Source organism: Peromyscus leucopus, chromosome 8b (genome assembly GCF_004664715.2).
Source record: "Peromyscus leucopus breed LL Stock chromosome 8b, UCI_PerLeu_2.1, whole genome shotgun sequence".
In the NCBI taxonomy this organism is placed as follows: Eukaryota; Metazoa; Chordata; class Mammalia; order Rodentia; family Cricetidae; genus Peromyscus; species Peromyscus leucopus.
This window is the reverse complement of record NC_051086.1, coordinates 56829025-56849187: the sequence shown is the minus strand read 5'-3', so window position 1 is coordinate 56849187 and position 20163 is coordinate 56829025. Positions and strand designations below refer to the sequence as shown.

General features: G+C 46.6%; 1 protein-coding gene across 1 annotated transcript in view; it reads right to left on the bottom strand.

Moving 5' to 3' along the window:
* Positions 1-20163, bottom strand: part of Shpk (sedoheptulokinase) — a 34344-nt gene that overhangs the window by 5369 nt on the left and 8812 nt on the right. The window contains 7 exon segments of the mRNA XM_028888714.2: positions 1341-1541; positions 4074-4249; positions 5008-5160; positions 5712-5838; positions 5841-5864; positions 5867-5893; positions 19698-19839. Coding sequence (XP_028744547.1) covers positions 1341-1541; positions 4074-4249; positions 5008-5160; positions 5712-5838; positions 5841-5864; positions 5867-5893; positions 19698-19839 — 850 coding nt within the window.

The window sequence follows — 20163 nt, the reverse complement described above, 5'->3', positions numbered from 1 at the left end:
GGAGTCGTGCGAGGGGAATTCTGAGTGCTTGTGAAAAAAACTCCAAGAAAATAAGATAAGAGTCTTATGTCCTCAGTTTATTCAAAACAGATACTTGTTCTTGGAATGTGCTTCTCTGTAGCAGATAGGAGCGAGTTTGCTTTAGATTATTATTGCTTTAGATTATAATCAATAATATTTAGATTATTACTGACTATTGTTATTTGTTTATCAGTCTCTACAGAAAAGCATGTTTTCGCCATGTGACTCTTCTTAACCCTCAGAGTTAAGGTCTGATGCCTGAATAAAGCTGGCTATTTCATGAGACTTCAATCTGCCTCATTTTTAGGCTCCGTTCTCCCTGGTACACAGTACCAACTAGAGCGGTAAACAGAACAGTGCTATCTCTTTTATAGGTAAGGAAAACAGCCCCTACTGACAGCCACAGAGGGCAGTTGGCAGACCCAATCCAGCTACAGCAGTATCTGAACACAGAGTCTGCCTGGATGGGCTGAGGACTGGCTCTGAAACTCAAAAAGCACCCATAGGATCCAAGCCAAGAAGGCAGAATTTACCCCTCAATCTGTCAACCCCAGCCCGGCCTGCCAACGTGTGTGCACAGCCAGCAGAAGCCTCCCACGTGCCTTCTGCCCATGCCTCATCTTGTCCCCATATCGCATGCTTCCTGCGGCTACCTGACTCTGAAATACATGCTCCAGTGATCACTGCATCTGAGGGCCACAATTTCCCTAAACCTGGATGGCTGACCTTCGGTGCTTACAGGACAGAACTCTGGTAGACGACAGTTACATGTGCCACTGTACATACAGAGCAGAGGAAAACCTGGTAGATGCTCTTTGGAAATCAAAGAAAGCAGAAAGAAGGCCTCCATAAGTTCCAGGAGCCTTCCAAGAAGTCGCGGCAGGACCTGCCGACCAGAAGTGCATGCTGTTAGGATTTATAAGGTTGTCAAACACCCGTGGTCCTTTTGGCTCATGTGTGCCAGTCATTTCAGACATCTGTAGTCATCAGAAGGGAGGCCTTCAATGTGAGGAGCCTTAAGACCTGGACTTTCTAGCAGAGGTGTGAGACTATGGGGCCAGGGGAGCTGGGACACTGTTACAATAATCCATGGTCAAGGTCAGGGGAAAGGTACCTGGAAACCTGCCTCCCCGCCTCAGAAAAAAAAAAGTGTGCAGTGACGTTTCAGAAACAGAGGAAAGGAAGCTGTGAGCTCAGACTCCTGGGACAGACAGGAATATGCAGGGACTCAGCTGGGTGGGAGACTGGATCCGGACAGCACATATTCAGTGACAAGGACAAGAAGCGGAAAACACACCACTCTGTGGGCTACACCTTACCCAGATCCGCCATCCACTGAACGAGCATCTGGACAAACGTGGCCAGGACATTGCCTCCATTGAGTGACGCTGCCACCCCCAGGTAGGTCCTGTCGAAGTAAGGGAAGAAGGCGACCGGGGCTGCAGGATCCGGAGTCTGCAGCGGCTGGAATCCCACAGGCATGGAGGCTGCCAGCTGGACAGAGGTGCTGATGTTGAGAACTGCACAAAGACAGCAGGGCTAACTCAGGGTCACACATCATAACATCGTAACAGGGCAGGGGGCACAATGTGGTTGTGTTCAAAATGTGTGCGTTCTTGGAGAGTATTTATTTAAGAGGCATAGCCAATTGTCCCCACCAAGTGTGTGCTGGACTCAGTCTAATAAATAATGCACTAATAAATAAAATAAGTCTAATAAAGTAAAACAGGAGCAATAGTTCACTATTTTTCAGAGCTAGCAGGTTTAGAAACCAAACTGAAGTCAGCATCCAATCTCTTCATCTGTTAAGGGATCAGAAACACAAAAGCAAAACAGCCTCAAAAGGAATTAAAAAACACAACCTTAGTGCTGTGCCACATCAAACCTTCTAGCAAGGCTATAAGCCAGAAGCAGCACATGCTCCACTGACCTCTAGGCTCAGGGTCAGGGGCCAGGGAAGGGACCCCACCAACCCTGCCCATGGAGCCAGAGAATCCAACCACCCCAGGAAGAGGAGGCCTTGCTATGACTAGAAAGTCCTCATCCAAACCCATGACAGAATTCAATTCCATTATGAGGCTAAGAAGGGCAACCAGCAGGAATGTTCCAAGTTGGATCAGACGGCTCGTTGAGGAATGGATCTGTGGGTTGTCGTGAGATCAGCGCTATTAAAAGGCTAGCTCGCCGGGCGGTGGTGGCACACGCCTTTAATCCCAGCACTCGGGAGGCAGAGGCAGGTGGATCTCTGTGAGTTCGAGGCCAGCCTGGTCTCCAAAGCGAGTTCCAGGAAAGGCGCAAAGCTACACAGAGAAACCCTGTCTCGGAAAACCAAAAAAAAATAAATAAATAAAAGGCCAGCTCACCCTGTCTAGTGTTCTCTGTCTTTATGTATGATGTCATGCCATGATCTGCAACAAAGCTCAAGACTGGATGTGGGCCCTCAGTGTTGTATTGTCAAACCTCTAGAGCCATAAGCTGAATAAACCTTTTTAAATTTCCAGTCTGTGGCATTCAGCTACAGCATTGTTACCCTGGTACATTCAATATCATGGTTTTTAGGGTGAGGGAAAGCTAGTCACGGTGTTGCACACTTGTATCCTAGGAACTCAGGAAACAGAAGGAAGCAGAGACAGGAGAATAAAGAGTTCAAGGCCAGCCTGGGCTACATAAGATTCTGTCAAAACAAAACAAAACAAAACAAAAAAACCACTTAGGGGTTGGAGAGATGGCTCTGTGGTTAAAAGCACTGGCTGCTCTTCCAGAGAACCTGGGTTTTAAAGACAGGATAAAGACTTTCTGTAACTAAGACATGGAGGATTCTGGGGGGTAGCATGGAAGAGAGAGTAGAGAAACTCACATGCCATCTCCCATACACTGTCCTCCACATCTACCTCTTCAATTGTATCCTTTGCTATTCCTTCACAAAAAACAAATTAGCATATCTCTCTAAACCGCACAGGCAAATTAACTGAACCTATAGAGTATGAGAACCTTAGCTTATAGACAGTTGTTCAGAAGTACAGTTCATGGTTTGCTGATGTGTGGGAAAACCCGGTGCACCCAATGTCGGAAGTGATCTGGGTCATAACCCTGCAGTAGGAAAAGTGGTCCTTTCCCCATCTCCTAGGAACAGCCTTCACCACCAACCAATTTTAGCACATCTCCATCACTCTAAAAGGAAAATGTACCCTTTAACAATCACTCGCCATGGCCCCTAGCAACCAACCATCCTTCTCTCTCCATGGATATGCCATGACATTGTGGCATTGTCTATTAATGGAAGCATGTGATGTACGCCTTCCACTCTTCACATTGTAGTACTCACGGTGAGTTCTCCATCCCTTTTAACGGTATAGATGGCCCACAGTTTCCACACTCCGTTTGGGTTGTTTCCACTCGGGGCTGTAGTGAACAGTGCCTGCATGAACTATGGGGTTGGAGTAATTGTGCAGACACGTGTTCTAGTTCTCCTGCTCTGTCTCCAGGACCAGAATCATCAGGTCCTACGGTAACTCCACATTTAACCTGTGAGGACCCACGGACTGTTTTCCAAAGGGTCTGCACCACTTTACATGTCCTTACGTTTTATAGATTCTTAAAAAGAAACCAAATGGAGACTAGGTCCTGACAGAAAGGGTTCTGCACTTGGAAGTGCACTAATATAACTTTTGTTGACACAACAACAGCTCTAGTCCCCTCCTCTTGCCTCACCCCTCATGCTGAGAACAGAACCCATGGCCTCGAGCATGCTGGACAAGTACTCTGCCAGTGAGCTATGGTTCCAGCTAATCTCTATTTTCTTGGTCATGGAGTATATAGAAAGAAAAAGAGAGCCTTCTCCCTCTCCTAACCCTAGTGGGGTCAATGCAAGGAGACAGAACTCTGAGGCCTGTCAGCTTTCCAAGCAGAGAATTCCCTGCAGGGATGAAGGTGTTCCCACCTTCACGGGTTGCTGAGCCTGCGGCTACACTGTGAGTCACAGACCCTGGGTCAGAGTTGGTGCTAAGGAGACAGCGGCCTGAGTCTAAGGAGGGAACAAAAGGCAAACTCACCTGCATCAGTCCTTTGGCCCATGCAGGAATAGACAGAGGCTTGTAAATCACCCAGGGCTATGCCCACCGGTGTGCCCTTTGGGATTGCAAACCATGTGTGAGAGGTTCTGCCCGCCATGTTGCCTGGCTCTGCAATGTCGGGGAGCAGGTGCACAGGAAAGCCCGCCACTTCCAGTCTGCAAAACAAAAGTGAGCCCTAGAGTTCCCCAGGTGTTTGGCCATCTGGATTTTCCTGGTTCCTGGAAACGGTGCTACAGCTTACACACAGCCGAAGGGAGAGCAGAATGCAGTGTTATCATGAAACATCTCCGGCATTTTTAAAGTCATGAGTTTGGGTTTTGTAGCTAGTGAACAAAAACTTGAGATTCACCGTGGAGTGGGGTTGGGGGGCAACCCGTCTCAACAGCAGCCATCAGAAAGAGGTAGAGATAAATAGAAGAGGAGGATGGGAGCAGGGGTTAGAGATGAGCCAGACTTCAAGGGCATTCCAATCAATACCTGTGTTTGAAGGGGACACAAACCTTCAGCCAAGGGAACACCAGGGCCCCAGTACCATTAGAGCTGGTTAGCACATTCCAAACCAGATCAGGCCCAGCGGCCTCATGAACACCCCATGCATCCATTGCTCATGGTTAGTGAAGGCTGCATGAACTAAACCACAAAGCTCTTTACCTGAACTACCATGTGCTTTTAACTGTATCTCAGGGCTCAAAATTGGAGGCCCTGAAGGAAGCAAACTTACAGGGCCCTGGAGTTCTGTACCTGAAAAGCAAACGATTGCAGAATGAGGTCGAAAGCATCCCTGCAGGAGACAGCCTCTGTCCCTACTCTTTAAAAATACAGGGTAGAGTGACAGCTCTAAAACCCCACTGGAGTTCTCCCTCCAGACGCACCCCCCCCCCACCTCTGGATCTACCCATGAGGCCATACTCACATCTCCAAGTTCCAGCTTTGGCTCTGGGTGTTGAAATAGCCCCAGCTGGCTGCATTCTGGTCAGACATCAGGGGTCTTGGCAAGCCACACAGCATGGCAACCACATAGTCTTGAATGGTGCCAGCCGCATCGTAGGACTTCAGGAACTCTGGGCTGTTTGTCATACCAAAAACAGTTCAGCACGATAGAATGAGGATGTGGAAGCTCACGATGTGCCTAGCTGTGAACAGAGGGGACTAGACACGGCACAGCTGGGGCACAGCCACCACCTCGATACAGTGACTCCCTGGGAAAGGCTGCCCCGGCCACTCTAGATAAAGCTATCCCAAGCCTGCCCCAAGGGAGAGAACTTGGGGGAAGAAGCACTATGCCCAGGAAAGAAGGTCATGGCCCTGTCCCCTACAGCCCTGACCCCACTGTGAACTTGCCTTGACAAGTCTTGCTCTCTCTGTCTCTCCCTCCCTCCCTCTCTCTCTCCCTTCCCACCCCACCTCCACCCCCATCTCGTCCTGGTTTAAAACCAGATATCCAATGGTGAGCCTCCACCAATGGAACCATTCTAGACCAAATGTGAGCCTTGTGACTCCACCTTGTGCCAGGCCACACTCAAGGCACAGGGCAGCAGGTAGAGAAATGCTGACTGGCTCTCCCTGTCTATTTGCACCCCAGAAATCGCATGCTGAGTCAAAGAACAGTTGTCAGACCTGTTTTTCAAAAGCCAGAAGGTGGTTGCACAGCCAAATCCTGTGGCCACACTGAGATGGGATGCTGGCTGGGGCAGAGAAGCCAGGAAGCCAGTGTGACAACGGCCATCCTGCCATGTGACCAAGGGCTCACAGCTCTGGGCTCAAATACAAGGCAGGCCCTCGCTCCATCCATTCACAGCCTGCAGCAAAGGAGACAACGGAAGTGGAGAAAACAGCACTGAGTAGAGGCATGTCCTTGGATCCTCTCTGCAAGTGAGTTTACAGCACAGACATCTCCACTCTGTAACAGTGCTTCCTTCACACGGGTTCTGATATCAGAGTGGCTGAGAGACCCTGGGCAAGTCACTCACTCCTCCCATGTGAATAACCTCTGTTCTTCTTGTGCGGGGGGGGGGGGGGGGGGGGGGGGGGACGACACGGCACGACCTAGGGGTGGAGCGGGTGGGTGGGAAAAGGTTGGGTTAGATTGGGTGTTTTAAGACAGGGTCTTGCTATATAGCTCATCTGGGTACTACATACCCAGATTATTTTCGGACTTGGCTTGGTTTGGTTTATTAAATTCATTTCCAGCTTAATTCTGCATCTCCCTCATCCCATAAGAGAAGATATTTAATGAACTCTCAAGGCCCTTTGCTCATTCCATCCTTCCAACCTTCATCATGACAAAATTTTCTAGGTTTGATACCAGATTGATCACCCAGACGTTTTTTTTCTCTTTTCTTTTGTTCTGAGCTAATTAACTGCTTATTTGTTGTACTAGGGATGGAACCTAGGACCTCCTGAATACTGAGCACATGTTCTACCACTGAGCGCCTCCCCAACCTCAAGTTCATCAACGATTTTTGACATTGAAGAGGTCTGACCAAGCTTATTTCATCCATCTATCTCTTCTAACACCTTATGAAATCCCCTGTGCCCTGACTTAAATGCTTTAACCAAAACTGCTCACAGCACAGGTCCTTCGGCATCTGCAGGTCTTCGAGCCTCAGAATGCTCTTCATGTTCTCAAAGTTGAACGGCAGCTTGATCCATTGGGACGTCTAGGTTCCAAGAGCCTTTCCTTCACTCTCTACAAACATTAACTGTGGTAGACTCCCACACATCCTTTGCTGTGTCTCCTGTTAAGGGGCAGTGTCTAAATCTTATTCCTTCAGTTATGGGCTTACCTGGTGACTTATTTGACCAAAAGAATGTGGAGAAAGTCATAATTGGGGACAATAAGGCTAGGTTATAAGACATGCTGTGGCCAAGGTGGAAAAGATGGTTCAGTGGGTAAGATCAAGCAAGAAGACTGGAGTTCAAATCCACAACACCCAGGTAAAAATTAGGCATGGCTATGAGCCCAGCATTAGAGAACAGAGATGGATAGGTCACTGGGGATCACTAGCCAGCTAGTCCAGTGAAAAGGGTGAGTTTCAGATTCAGTGAGAGATCTTATCTCAAAAAATAATGTGAAGGGCCAGTGAGACGGCTCAGTGGATACAGGTACAGGCCACCAAGCTTGATGACCTGAGTTCAGTCCTTGCATCCACATGGCTGAAGGAGACAACAGACTCCTACATGTGTCTTCTGGCCATGGTGCACATTTGTGCCCATGCATGCACAAACATACACACCAAAGAGTCGTCACCCCCACATCTCTCAGAGAAACCAGCCTCCAGGTACAAAGCCCAGATACCCTGCAGCCACTGTGCCAGGAAGTACATGAGCCACATGTAGACATCTAGCAGACATTCCTGGGGGAACTGGCCCTGCAGTCTTCCTCATAAAGGTATGGGCACTGAGTAAGGCCATCTTGAGCCCCCCAGGAGTCTGTCCCCCAGATGAATACTGAAGCAGCCTCCTTCAACACCATGCACAAGAGTCAGTCAGCTGAACCCAAAGTGGTAGCTGTCTATAAGCCACTTAGTTTGGAGATAATTTGTGATGTGGAAGCAGTAAAAGGTACTCAAAATCTCCTCCCACTGTCATTTTCCAGAGAGTACTGCTATAAGAAAAAGTTCAGTGGTCATCTGTTCCTTTTTATTTTTTGTGGGATCTGACCTAGGGCTCTATGAGCTTTTAAATTTTCTGTCCTTAAAAGTTCACTGGAGAAGCCAGGTGGTGGTGGCGCATGCCTTTAATCCCAGCACTCGGGAGGCAGAGGCAGCAGATCTCTGTGAGTTCGAGCAGCTGGGCTACAATGAGTTCCAGAAAGCACAAACTACACAGGAAACCTGTCTCAAAAAAAAAAAAAAAAAAAAAAAAAAAAAAAAAAAAAAAAAAAAGAAAAGTTCACTGGAGGGGCTGGAGAGATGGCTCAGTGGTTCTTCCAGAGGTTCTGAATTCACTTCCCAGCAACCACATGATGGCTCACAACCATCTGTAATGAGATTTGCTGCCCTCTACTGGCCATGCAGACAAAGCACTGTACACATAATAAATAAATAAATAAATAAATAAATAAATAAATAAATAAATAATAAATAAATAAATCTTTTTTTAAAAGTTCACTGGAACATAACTAGCTGTGGGGTTTGGTACACATTCCTTGGGCCCTTTCAATCTGGGGTATTCCATCTTATTTTGTCAATTAGGAGAAGTTTTTCTTCATTATTTCTTCACATCCTCCTCTTCTCTTTCATTTTTCTTTCCAGATCTCATATTATTCAGTTGTTAGTTCTTCTGTTTATATCCTCTTGAATGAATGGATGGATGACAGGTAGATAGATGATAGACAGACAGATACATGATAGACAGATAGATGACAGACAGATAGATGATAGATGACAGACAGACAGATCATAGACAGATAGATCATAGACAAAGAGATGACAGATGATAGATAAGTGATAGATGATAGATAGACAAATAGATGGCGGGGGATGGATGGATAGATAGATAGATAGATAGATAGATAGATAGATAGATAGGCAGGCAGACAGACAGACAGTGTGGTGGTTTGAAAGAAAATGGTCCCCAAAGGAAGAGGCACTATTAGGAGGTGTGGCCTTGTTGGAGTAGGTGTGGTCTTGTTGGAGGAAGTGTGTCACTGTGGAGGCGGGCTTTAAGGTCTCATATATTCTCAAGCCATGCCCAGTGAGACAGACCACTTCCCATTGCCTATGAGTCAAGACATAAGAATTCTCAGCTCCTTCTCTAGACCATGTCTGCCTGAATGTTGCATTGCTTCCCACCATGGCGATAATGGACTAGACCTCTGAACTGTAAATGAGCCAACACAATTAAATGTTTTCTTTAATTGAGTTGCTCTTGTCATTATAAAGATTTATAATGAAAAGGAGCAAGCTGAGGAGAAAAGGAGCAGCAGGAAGTAGAATGGAGCTAAACCCTGTAGTCAAGGAAATAAACTGATTAAGGAATGGAATAAAGGGAGTGGTGACTTCAGGGCAAGATCCCACCCAGCTAAGTTTCCAATTAGTTAAAAAAAAAAATTAAAGAAAAGCTGAGAGCCAGGTATGATGGTGCACACCTTTAATCCCAGCACTCAGAAGGCAGAAGCCGGTGGATCTCTGAGTTTGAGGCAGGCCAGCCTGGTCTGCAGAGCAAGTTTAAGGACAGCCACACTTAGGCAATGAAGGAAACCACAAAAAACAGAAAGCTGGTGAAGATGTAATTGAATAAGGGGGCCATGTTCCAGCCCTAGCAAGCAGCAGAACTTGGCAGCTTTGGCGACATGGTTCTGGAGTCAAGGATAGAAGAAAGGGGCTACAGAATTTGCCTCCACCACTAAGGAAAGCTGCTGAGACCAGGCACATGTCAGGAGTGTCCCTGATTGGAGGCCTAGAAAGGCCATTGCATGAAATTGTGAAGTTGAAGCCTGGATTGCCTTGGAATCCTCAAGATGTTGGTGATGTCAGAGCTGTGAAGTACCTGCCAAGAAGACCTAACAGGGAGTGGAACTAGCCCAAGAGAAAGAAGTACTTTGCGGTCAAGAAAGATGAGTTGGAGATCTGAAGAGTGTTTTGACATCAGACATGGAGGTGCACAATTTGGAGTTTGCCCAGCTGGTTTTTGGTCTTGCTTTGGTCCAGTATTTCCTCACTATGCTCCCTTCCTACATTTTAGAATGGTAATGTATATCCTGTGCCATTGTATGATGGAAGTATGTGATCTGCTTTTTGATTTTGATTTTTCTATAGGTGATTACAGTTAAGAGAAGGCATGAATCTCAGAAGAGACTTTGAACTTTTGACTTTTAAATAAGTTTGGGACTGTTATAGACTATGGGGACTTTAGAAGTTGGACTGAATGCATTTTTGCATTATGATATGGCTAGAAGCCTTTGGGAGTCAGGGAGTGGAATGTGGTGGTTTGAAAGAAAATGGCCCCCAAAGGGAATGGCACTGTTATGGCCTTGTTGGCGTTAGGTGTGATCTTGTTGGAGGAAGTGTGTCACTGGAGGCAGACTTTGAGGGAGGTCTTACATATGCTCAAGCTACACTCAGTGAGATGACCACTTCCTGTTGCCTATGAGTCGAGATGTAAGAACTCTCAGCTCCAGCATCATGCCTGCCTGCCTGCTGCCTTGCTTCCAGTCATGACGATAATGGACTAAACCTCTGAACTGTAAGCCAGCCACCACAAATTAAATGTTTTCCTTTATTAAGAGTTGCTGTGGTCATAGTGTCTCTTCACAGCAATAGAAACTTTAACTAAGACAGCTAGATAGATACATAGATAGATGATAGATAGATAGATAGATAGATTAGATAGATAGATAGATAGATAGACAGATAGATGATAGATAGATAGATAGATAGATAGATAGATAGATAGATAGATAGATAGATGATAGATAGACAGATGGACAGACAGATGATAGATATTTGTCCTTTCCATCTTCCTTCTGACAGTCTTCAATTTTAATAACTGTTTTCACGTGTACTACTTTGTGAACACATGTGTGCACACACATGTGTACATCTGCATGCCAGTGAGTGTGGAGGTCAAAGGACAACTTGCAGGAGTTGCTTCCTTCCTTCTGCCGTGCGGGTTCCGGGAATCAAACTCAGGTTGCCAGGCTTGGCAGCGGGAGCCTTTACCCACTGAGCCCCCTCACCAGCCCCATGACACATCTCAACCTGGTCTTTCAGTCCGATGCGTGTTCTGAAGTGTCATCCATTCGGCTACTAAGTTCATGTATTACACCCTCCGTTTGAACTTCTGTGCTTTTCATAGCTGATTCTCCTGGTTCTTTTTACATGTTCCTTTGTGGTGCCCATGCTGATATAATCGCCCTTCAATACTGTTGAGTGTTTGTGCTGGCTGGTTGATGTCACCTTGACACAAGCTAGAGTCACCGGCAAGGAGGAAGCCTCAATTGAAAAAAAAATGTCTCCCTAAAATGAGGCTGTGGTCAAGCCTGTAGGGCATTTTCTTAATTAGTGCTTGATGGGGGAGGGCCCAGTCCATTGTGGGTGGGGCCTCCTGGGTGGGGTGGTCCTGGGTTCTATAAGAAAGCAGGTTGGTCAAGCCATGTGGAGCAAGCCAGTAAGCAGCGCCCCTCCATGGCCTCTGCATCAGCTCCTGCCTCCAGGTTCCTGCCCTGCTTGAGTTCCTGTCCTGATTTCTTTTGATGATGAGCTGTAATATGGAAACATAAGCCAAACAAACCCTTTCCTCCCTGAGTTGCTGTGGCCATGGTGTTTCATCACAGTAATAGTAACCTGACTAGTAACCCTAGCTAGTGTATCAAATTAAATTTTGTAGACTTGGTCTCACTCTGTAGCCCAGCCCAGGCTGGTCTCTACAACACCATCTCCTGCCTGAGCCTCCTGAGTGCTGGGATTATAGGCATGCACCACTACACCTGGTTTGTATCAAGCTAATTTTAAATTCTTTTTTTTTTTTTTTCGAGACAGGGTTTCTCTGTGTAGCTTTACGCCTTTCCTGAAACTCACTTTGTAGTCTAGGCTGGCCTCGAACTCACAGAGATCCACCTGCTCTGCCTCCTGAGTGCTGGGATTAAAGGCGTGTGCCACCACTGCCCGGCAATTTTAAATTCTTAGTGTGTCCCATTCTAAGAGTTCTGTCTCATACAATCAATTAACCCATGGCAATATTTTCCTTAAGGAATAGAATTGTTCAAGTCTATTACCCTGACCTACGAGCTCATTTTCCCTAGCAACACTAGCTACTCTGCCCAGTAATGCCAATGAGCCAGGTCTTGCCCTAAGGTCTGGAGGAAGGAGGCATGGATCCTGGGTGGATCCAAAGGTAATCTAGCATTGTGCCACAAATTATCTCCTCTTCCTGGGGCTTCCCATCTGGCCCAAAAGAACAAATGATGTTACACAATCCTTAGACTATAAGTCACCAACTCTGGAGCTGGATGGGGACAACTTTTGTCTAATGTTTAATTTTTATCCCTGAAGACACGTGTGTTCCTGTAGGACTATGATGGGCTGAGGAAGCCAGAATTCCCCTCCTGGCTGGCTGACTCTTTCCCAGCCCAAACCAACACACACACACACACACACACACACACACACACACAACACACACACACACACACACACACACACACACACACACACCACACACACACACCATACACACACACACACCATACACACACACACACACACACACACCATACACACACACACACACACCATGCACACACACACACACCATACACACACACACACACACACACACACACACCACACACACACACACACCAGCTCAAATGAGTCCCCATTACCTCAGGGTCTCTCACAGTGTTCTCCGATTTTCTTTGTGTATTTTTTTTCCTCTTAGGATTCCTCTGAAACCAATCCTGGGGACAAGGGTAGTGGTCATGTTAGCCAGTACCTTGGTGGGAACCATCTGAAAGTTCAGAACTAGAAAGCACTTGGAACTCTGGACCCCTGGACCTTACTGTTCCTGACACTTTTATTCTAGCAAAAGCAAGGGCTAAATTAAGGTTCTGGTTAGAGTCCTGTGTGTTGTCTATGTGATGCTGTCTACCTTAAATGAGGTAATACATGAAGAGCACTCGGAACACTGCCAGCACACGGAGAATGCTCAGTAAGTACTAGAAGGTGATGCTGATGATGAGTCTTTCTCTTCTGTGATAGTGTAGACTGCAATGTCTCCCAAAGCCCACAGATTAAAGTCTTGGTCCCATATCATACTGTTGAGAGGCGGTAGAAACTTTGAGGTGGAGGAACCTAGTAGAAGATCTTCAGGTCACTGAGGGTGAGCTCTCAAAAGAGATTGTGGGGGCCTGGAGAGGTGGCTCAGCAGTTCTTCCAAAGGACCCAGCCTCAATTCACAGCACTCATAGGGTGGCTCAGAACAGTCTAACTCCAGCAACCAGGTGATACAATGCCCCCTTCTGGCCTCAGAGGGTACTGTATGCAAATGGTACACAGACTCAGACAAGCACACATACACACATAATAAAAATAAATAAAATCTCCTTTTTAAAAAAATATGGTTTTTCAAGACAGGGTTTCTCTGTGTAGCTTTGGAGCCTATCCTGGAACTCACTCTGTAGACCAAGCTTGCCTCCAACTCACAGGGATCCACCTGCCTCTGCCTCCCGAGTGTTGGGATTAAAGGTGTGCGCCACCATGCCTGGCTAAAATCTCCTAAAAATTTAAAGAGAGAAATCATGGGGCATGAGTTTCTTCTCTGTCTCATCTACTTCCCAAGCATGAAGTAAAAATTTGTCTCTCCCACATTTTCCACCATGATATATCACTATAGGCCCAAAGCAATTCACTGGAACCTCTAAAACTGTGAGCTGAAATTAACCTTTTCTCTCTGTAAGCAACAGAATGCTAACACAGCTTCTGTGGTAGTTTGAATGCAATTGACCCCCATAATCTCATAGGAAGTGGCACTATTAGGAAGTGTGGCTTTGTCAGAGTGAGTACAGCCTTGTTAGAGGAAGGCTTTGAGGTTTCCTATGCTCAGGATATTGCCCAGTGTCTCAGTTGACTTCCTGTCAACTTAGCTATTACTTAGCTATTACTCCAGCACCATGTCTGCCTGCACACCACCATGCTCCCCCTCGTGATGATAATGAACTGAACCTCTGAAACTGTAAGTGAGCCACCTCAGTTAAATGTTTTCACTTATAAGAGTTGCTGTGGTCATGGTGTCTCTTCACAGCAATAGAAACCCGAACTAAGACAGCTTCTAACCCTGCCCTGGGCCTCAGGGTTTTCCAGAAGCCTTTGAAAAAGACAGCGTACCTCCCTTATGTAGCTTCTCCTCAGATGTGGCTGTTTCTCATGTCACCATGCAAATTTAATGACAACTAATGCAGCAGAACAGGAAAAGAATGCTACACAATGTGCCAGTCCAGAACAGCTCACAGCAACTGGACATGCTCAAGACTTGATAGACAGAGATCAGAGTCTGTCCTTGACTGCAGAACATCACTTGCCAAGCAGGGTAAAAGTTTTATGGCTGTGTCTGATCTCAGACCCCAGACTTGGGATGGAAGGTCATTGTATTTTTCTACCAATTTACTCATAGGGAACCAAAGAAAGAGAGTTACTGCCCCCTCTCCAATATTCCCAGTGTATGACATCCATTCATTCACTCATGCACAGTGAATGCATGATATACCGACTGATGGTCTAATGGTTGTCAGAGACTGGTTCCAGTCTAGTCTCTGAACACAAAGTATAATGAACAAGCCCATTGCCTCCATGAAGCTTATACTCCAGGATGAAGACAGAGTATAAACAAGCAAAGACATGATACCAGGTCCTTTTAAATGCTGTGGAAAATGCGCAGAGAGGGGAGGGGAAAAACTGTGGTAGGTTACTGGAGGTGGTCCAGGAAGTCCTCTCGGAAATAGCATGTGAAGAACATGGAGTAAGGGAGTGAGCCTTACAATTAGCTGGGGAGATGGCTCAGAGGTTAAGAGCAATGGCTGCTCTTCCAGAGGTCCTGAGTTCAATTCCCAGCAAGCACATGGTGGCTCACAACCAATCTGTAATGGGATCTGATGTCCTCTCCTCGCCTGCTGATGTACATGCACACAGAGTACCATATACACAAATAAATCTTTAAAAAAATAATAAATGGCTGGGAACACTGTGAGAGCCGTTCTCAGATTCTTGTGTTTACCAGCAGTCTGCATAGAGGATGATTAGGACCAGGGCTGAGTGCAGGTGTCTGAGATGGTCTGCACTTGCTGTGCTGGGGAGGAGGTCTTTGCTCACCCCTTGGTCTCTATAAAAACCCTGGGGCAGAGACAGGCCACTGAATAGTTCAGGTCTCTGGAGTATCTTTATTTTCTATCTGTTTATCTCTGCAAGATTCTCCGCTATAAATTCTTCTATCTAATATTTTCTGCTTCTCTCACTCAAGAAAACTCTGGGGAGCTGTGGGGTTGGTGGGTAAACGCCCCACAGAACACATGTCGCAGATAGATGAAACAATGACAGCAAAGATTCCAAAGGGATCTTGTCAACAGTCTGTCAGTATTTCTGGCATGCAGCACAGCAGAGAGGCAAGTTATAGGTTAAAGCTTGGACATCGGACATCAGGGACCTACAACATCTGCCTGGTGTCAGGTTAAGTTCCCCTGAGAGATGGGGACAGGGACGGGCACTTCCTGCTGTGACAGCCTCCCCACAGCTGCACTGCTAATCTATGTGTGGGCTTCTCACCTCAGTCCCTGCAATCCTGAAGCTTCGGCTCCATCCCTTCATCTGTCTCCAAAACTCTTTTGATCCCATTTTTACATTGTTTGAATTGTAATTTTACGATAAAGCAAAAATAGAATGCTTATAATATGCCATAGGTTGTTTAACACACTTTAAAAATGGTAATTCACTGCCAGGCGTGGTGGTGCATGCCTTTAATCCCAGCACTTGGGAGGCAGAGGCAGGAGGATCTCTGTGAGTTCAAGGCCAGCTGGCTACAAGTGACGCCAGAAAGCGCAAAGCTACACAGAGAAACCCTGTCTCGAAAAAACCAAAAAAAAAAAATGTAATTCATTTACTCTATGTGGCAATTTATTTGCTTGTTTATTTATTTATTTACTGTATAGGGGTGTTTTGTCTACATGTATGTCTGTGCACCACATGCATGCAGTACCTGTGGAGACCAAAAGAGGGCACCAGATTCCACAGGGCTGGGATTACAGACAGTTGTGCGCTACCATATGGGTGCTGAGAATTGATTATGTGATTGTTATCCCCACATAACAAAAAATAAGCCGGGGGGTGGCATAGCACTAGGAGGCAGGCAGGATCTCTGGAGCGAGCGCTGGCAGGCGAGCAAGAAAGGCAAAGCTACACAGAAACCCTTTCAAATCCGCCAGCACTCAGGAGGCAGAGCCAGGCAGATCTCTGTGAGTTCGAGGCCAGCCTGGTCTACAGAGTGAGATCCAAGAAAGGTGCAAAGCAACACAGAGAAACCCTGTCTCGAAAAACCAAAAAAAAAAAAAAAAAAAAAAAAGAAAAAGAAAAAATAAAGCAGGATGCTTTTAAAATTTCCCCAGCTTCACAGACCTAATAATTAGTATGTAAATCTAGGAAGTCTGTCCCATCGAGTGCCTCCTTCTCTTTCTCTCCCTCTTCCTTCCCTTTGGTAAAGAGCTGTATTATATTTTGAAGCTTGTAATGACACAACAATAAATAGATGCACTCTCAATTTAATAAAAAAAAAAATCTTCAAATACTACAGACAGGGCCAAAGTCCTGCTCGCTCATTCCCGCTGAGCTGCACCCCCTCCTCATCACTGTGTGCTCTTCCTGGGTGACTGTCTATTGTTGACACTCACGCGACAGGTTTTGTTTTACGTAGCTGACCTGGGTGTGTTTGCTCAAACAACAATACTCGACTGTGTCTATTGCTGCCCAACAACATGTCTTGAGTCTGTGTGTCAATACGCTTGAATGTGCCTTATTCTTTCTAACTACAAGTGTCGTCCCACGCCATGGGCCTGACTGCATGTGTGTGATGAGTCCCCACAGGTAAACGGCACGTTTTTACCACTATAAACAAAGGTGCAGTGAAGTGCGTCTCCTGGACCAGTTCCAAGCAGTATAATTTCTGAGAAATAGCAGCCACCCTTTTCTAACAGGCCTGGCCAAGCCGCCCTACAAAAAAAAACAGCTCATTTACACTTTAAATACCAGCTGCAGTATTTGTAATAAACCAGTTTCCCATTCCTTCGACAACTCTTGATGTTCCCAGGCCTTTTGATTTCTTTCAGTCCAGTGGGTGGAAAACAATGCCTCGTGACATCTGCATTCTCCTAATTGCGGGTGACGCTGAGCATCGTCTCCTCTGTACGTCCCCTTCCAGGAACTGTTTGTCGGGGACCCTTGGTCCGTCTGCCCTTTCTTGGCCTGATGTTTGTCCTTCACCTACTCGACATGGGCAAATGTTTTTGCCCTGTCTGCAGCTCGCCTTTTAGCTTTGCTTTATGGTCCCTATTTTTCTCCCTCTTTTATTGAGCCTGAGAGTGGACCCTGAAAACAGGCCTAACCACAGGCCTCTCAGAAAGAGCCAGTCACTCCCAGCTCTCCCTCTTGCTTGCCTGTGTCCTCCCTGAAGTACTTAGCTCTCTGCTCGAGTGGCAGGTGCCTGACCGTGTTGGCTGTGTTCCTGAAGACACAGGCTTCTACACTCATTTCTGTATCTCCCAGGGGGACCAGTACAGGGCCTCCATGGGGGGTACTAAAGCCAACCTGAATTATGGCCACCATTAAAAACAGCACGACTTGGTCCCAAACCTGACTTTGCGGGACTCCACCATCAGGAATCAGCAGCAGCCAACTTGCTTCCTCTTTCCCAGAAGCAGAAAGCAAAACAAGAGAGCAGGCTGCGGCTCCGTGAAATTTTAAGCAGCTCTTCCAATGATGTGGCTGATGGTTTGTGTGGTTGGTACAGAATCCAGGAGACTCAGAGAAAAGAAGGCAGAGGAGCAGACCACAATCATTAGATCTCTGCTCTCCCCTTTAGGAAGGGTTTTAGTATTAAAAGGACATTTATTCTTGTTAATGAAGAATTCAAGAATTTAAAAAGCTTTTACAACCTAGACTGCCTGGGAGAGGTCGGTCGGAGCTGGCGCCCTCATCAGCCCCCCACTGCTTGGAGCCAAGCAGCTCTTGTCTGAAGTGACCTGATAACAAGCAGACGAGGGAGGGAGAGGGCTTCTCCAGACACCCATCCCTGTCTGGGGCAAGGCTCCGAGGACACATCACTAGATGAAGAAAGTCACCATCCACTTAGCCCAGGGGACCTGAGTCACTGACTTTCTAAGCAGACAGGAGTGAATCCAGCCTCCCACCCTCTTAACCACATCACCCATCAACCCCAAGCAGCCATTTTCTCTTCTGCTTGAAAAATCTGCGCTCAGCCAGGTGCAGGGCCATGTATCTGTGTCTGGGAGGTGCTAGACCCCATCTCAATAAATAATAGCACCCATCTGCGCTCAAGTGATAACGTTTCTGAGGTTGAAAGGGTGGTTTTGTAATACTATCCTTTCTAGTTTATGTCTATATGACATTTTCTATAATTTACAAAAAGGAATGCCTAGCAATCCAGGGAGCTGGTAATTTCCTGTAAATTCTATTCCTTCTGTGGACATTCTGTTGGGAAGTCTCTCTCTTCACTGTACCACTACCTGCCTGTGGCTCTGGTCTTCTGAGAGGCCTTTGAAAGTTCAAGCACAATTGCTGCCGTGTGGCCCGAAGCGTGTTGTTCTAACCTCTCTGAACTTCCTCTCCTCACCTGCACAGTGGTGACAGTCCCACTCATCATAAAGCTGTTGGGAAAGATGGATGAGGTCATGCATCCTTATCCTGACACCTGGCACCTGAAGTGCTCATTGTTTTCCTGGCACAGTCTTCCCCTAAGGGCCACACAGAACAGGTCACCACCTTTGCACTGCGGCAGACCATCAGATGAAGATGAAGTGATGCTCTGCAGGCACATGCTTAGCATGCACGAGGTCCTGGGTCCCATCTCCAGGACCAAATGACAAGAGCATAATAACAATAATAATGTTTTGCCACTAAAGTGATAGTAGCTAGAATTATGTGAAATTATATAAAGATTAGACACTATACCCAGCTGGGGCTGGCAGCAAAGGCTTGTAATTCCAGCTACTTAGGAGACTGGAGGATCCTAAGTTCTTTGCAGCCTGCCTGAGCTAATGTGAGTTCAAGGCCAGCTTGGGCAATTTACCAAGTCATTAATAAAAAAAATAAAAAAAAAACGAGAACTGGGGCGTAGTTCAACGCTAGTGTACTTGCCTAGCACATGGAAGGAGGTAAGGTCCTAGGTTTACTTGGAAGTGGAGGAAGGGGGATCAGGAGTTCAAGACAAGCCTTAACTATTTAAAGAGTTTAAGGTCAGCCTGAGCTGCATAAGACTGAGTCTCAAAAAAAGAAAAGGAAAGGAAAGGGGGAAAAAAACCCTATACCCAAGGTCAACAAGTTGGTTCAGCAGGTAAATATGCTTTGCCACACAGGTCTAACCACCTGAGCTCCTTCCCCAGAACGTACAGTGGAAGAAGAGAACAAATGAACACACACACACACACACACACACACACACACACACACAGAGAGAGAGAGAGAGAGAGAGAGAGAGAGAGAGAGAGAGAGAAGAGAGAATAATAAATAAAATTTTAATTTTAAAACACTCAAATTCCAGTTTCCTCTGTTTGGTATCTTGTCCAATTACAGCTGGCACAATAAAAAAGAAAGCTATGTGAGATCCTCTCTACTGAGTCCCAAAGAAAAATCCAACTCACTTTCTCCTCTGGCTGACCACAGGTAATATAATGGATGTGCAAGCAGACAGCTTGAGTCTTCACTACACATTTGGCCCAGACAAAATGTACACAAAACACAGGTGACAGCCTATCATGTTTTGTTCTGAGGACTATGCCTATGCCAGGACAACCTGACCCTGGTCCAAGAGCCCTTCACAACCCTGTTCTTAGTCCATTAAGTGACCGCGGCATGAGATCATTACCCACACCCAGCATACCTTGACCTGCTTTCCAAAATAGGATGCCATGCATCTGTCCTGATACTCCGATAGCCCCGACTCTCTGGAGCTGTTGCCGGGGAAGAACATCAAGGCATTCATTTAGGGCTTGGATGATTCTAGTCACATCCTGCTCTCGTCCCTGGAAACAAAACAGGACAGGGTGGGCATGGGCAGGCAAACAGGCAGACCACGGAGGGAGGGCCTGTAGAGATCTCCTAGAGAGATGACTCATTCCCCCAAGGGCCATTGCCAAGATACAGAACTGAAGGATCTGGTTAGCTCCAGCTGGCCTGCCTGAGACTTCATCAAAGGCCCACTCCCACCCCTGAGACTGTCCATCAAAGGCCACTCCCAACCCCCTGAGACTGTCCATCAAAGGCCACTCCTCACTCCTGAGACTGTCCATCAAAGGCCACTCCCCACCCCTGAGACTGTCCATCAAAGGCCACTCCCCCCCCCTGAC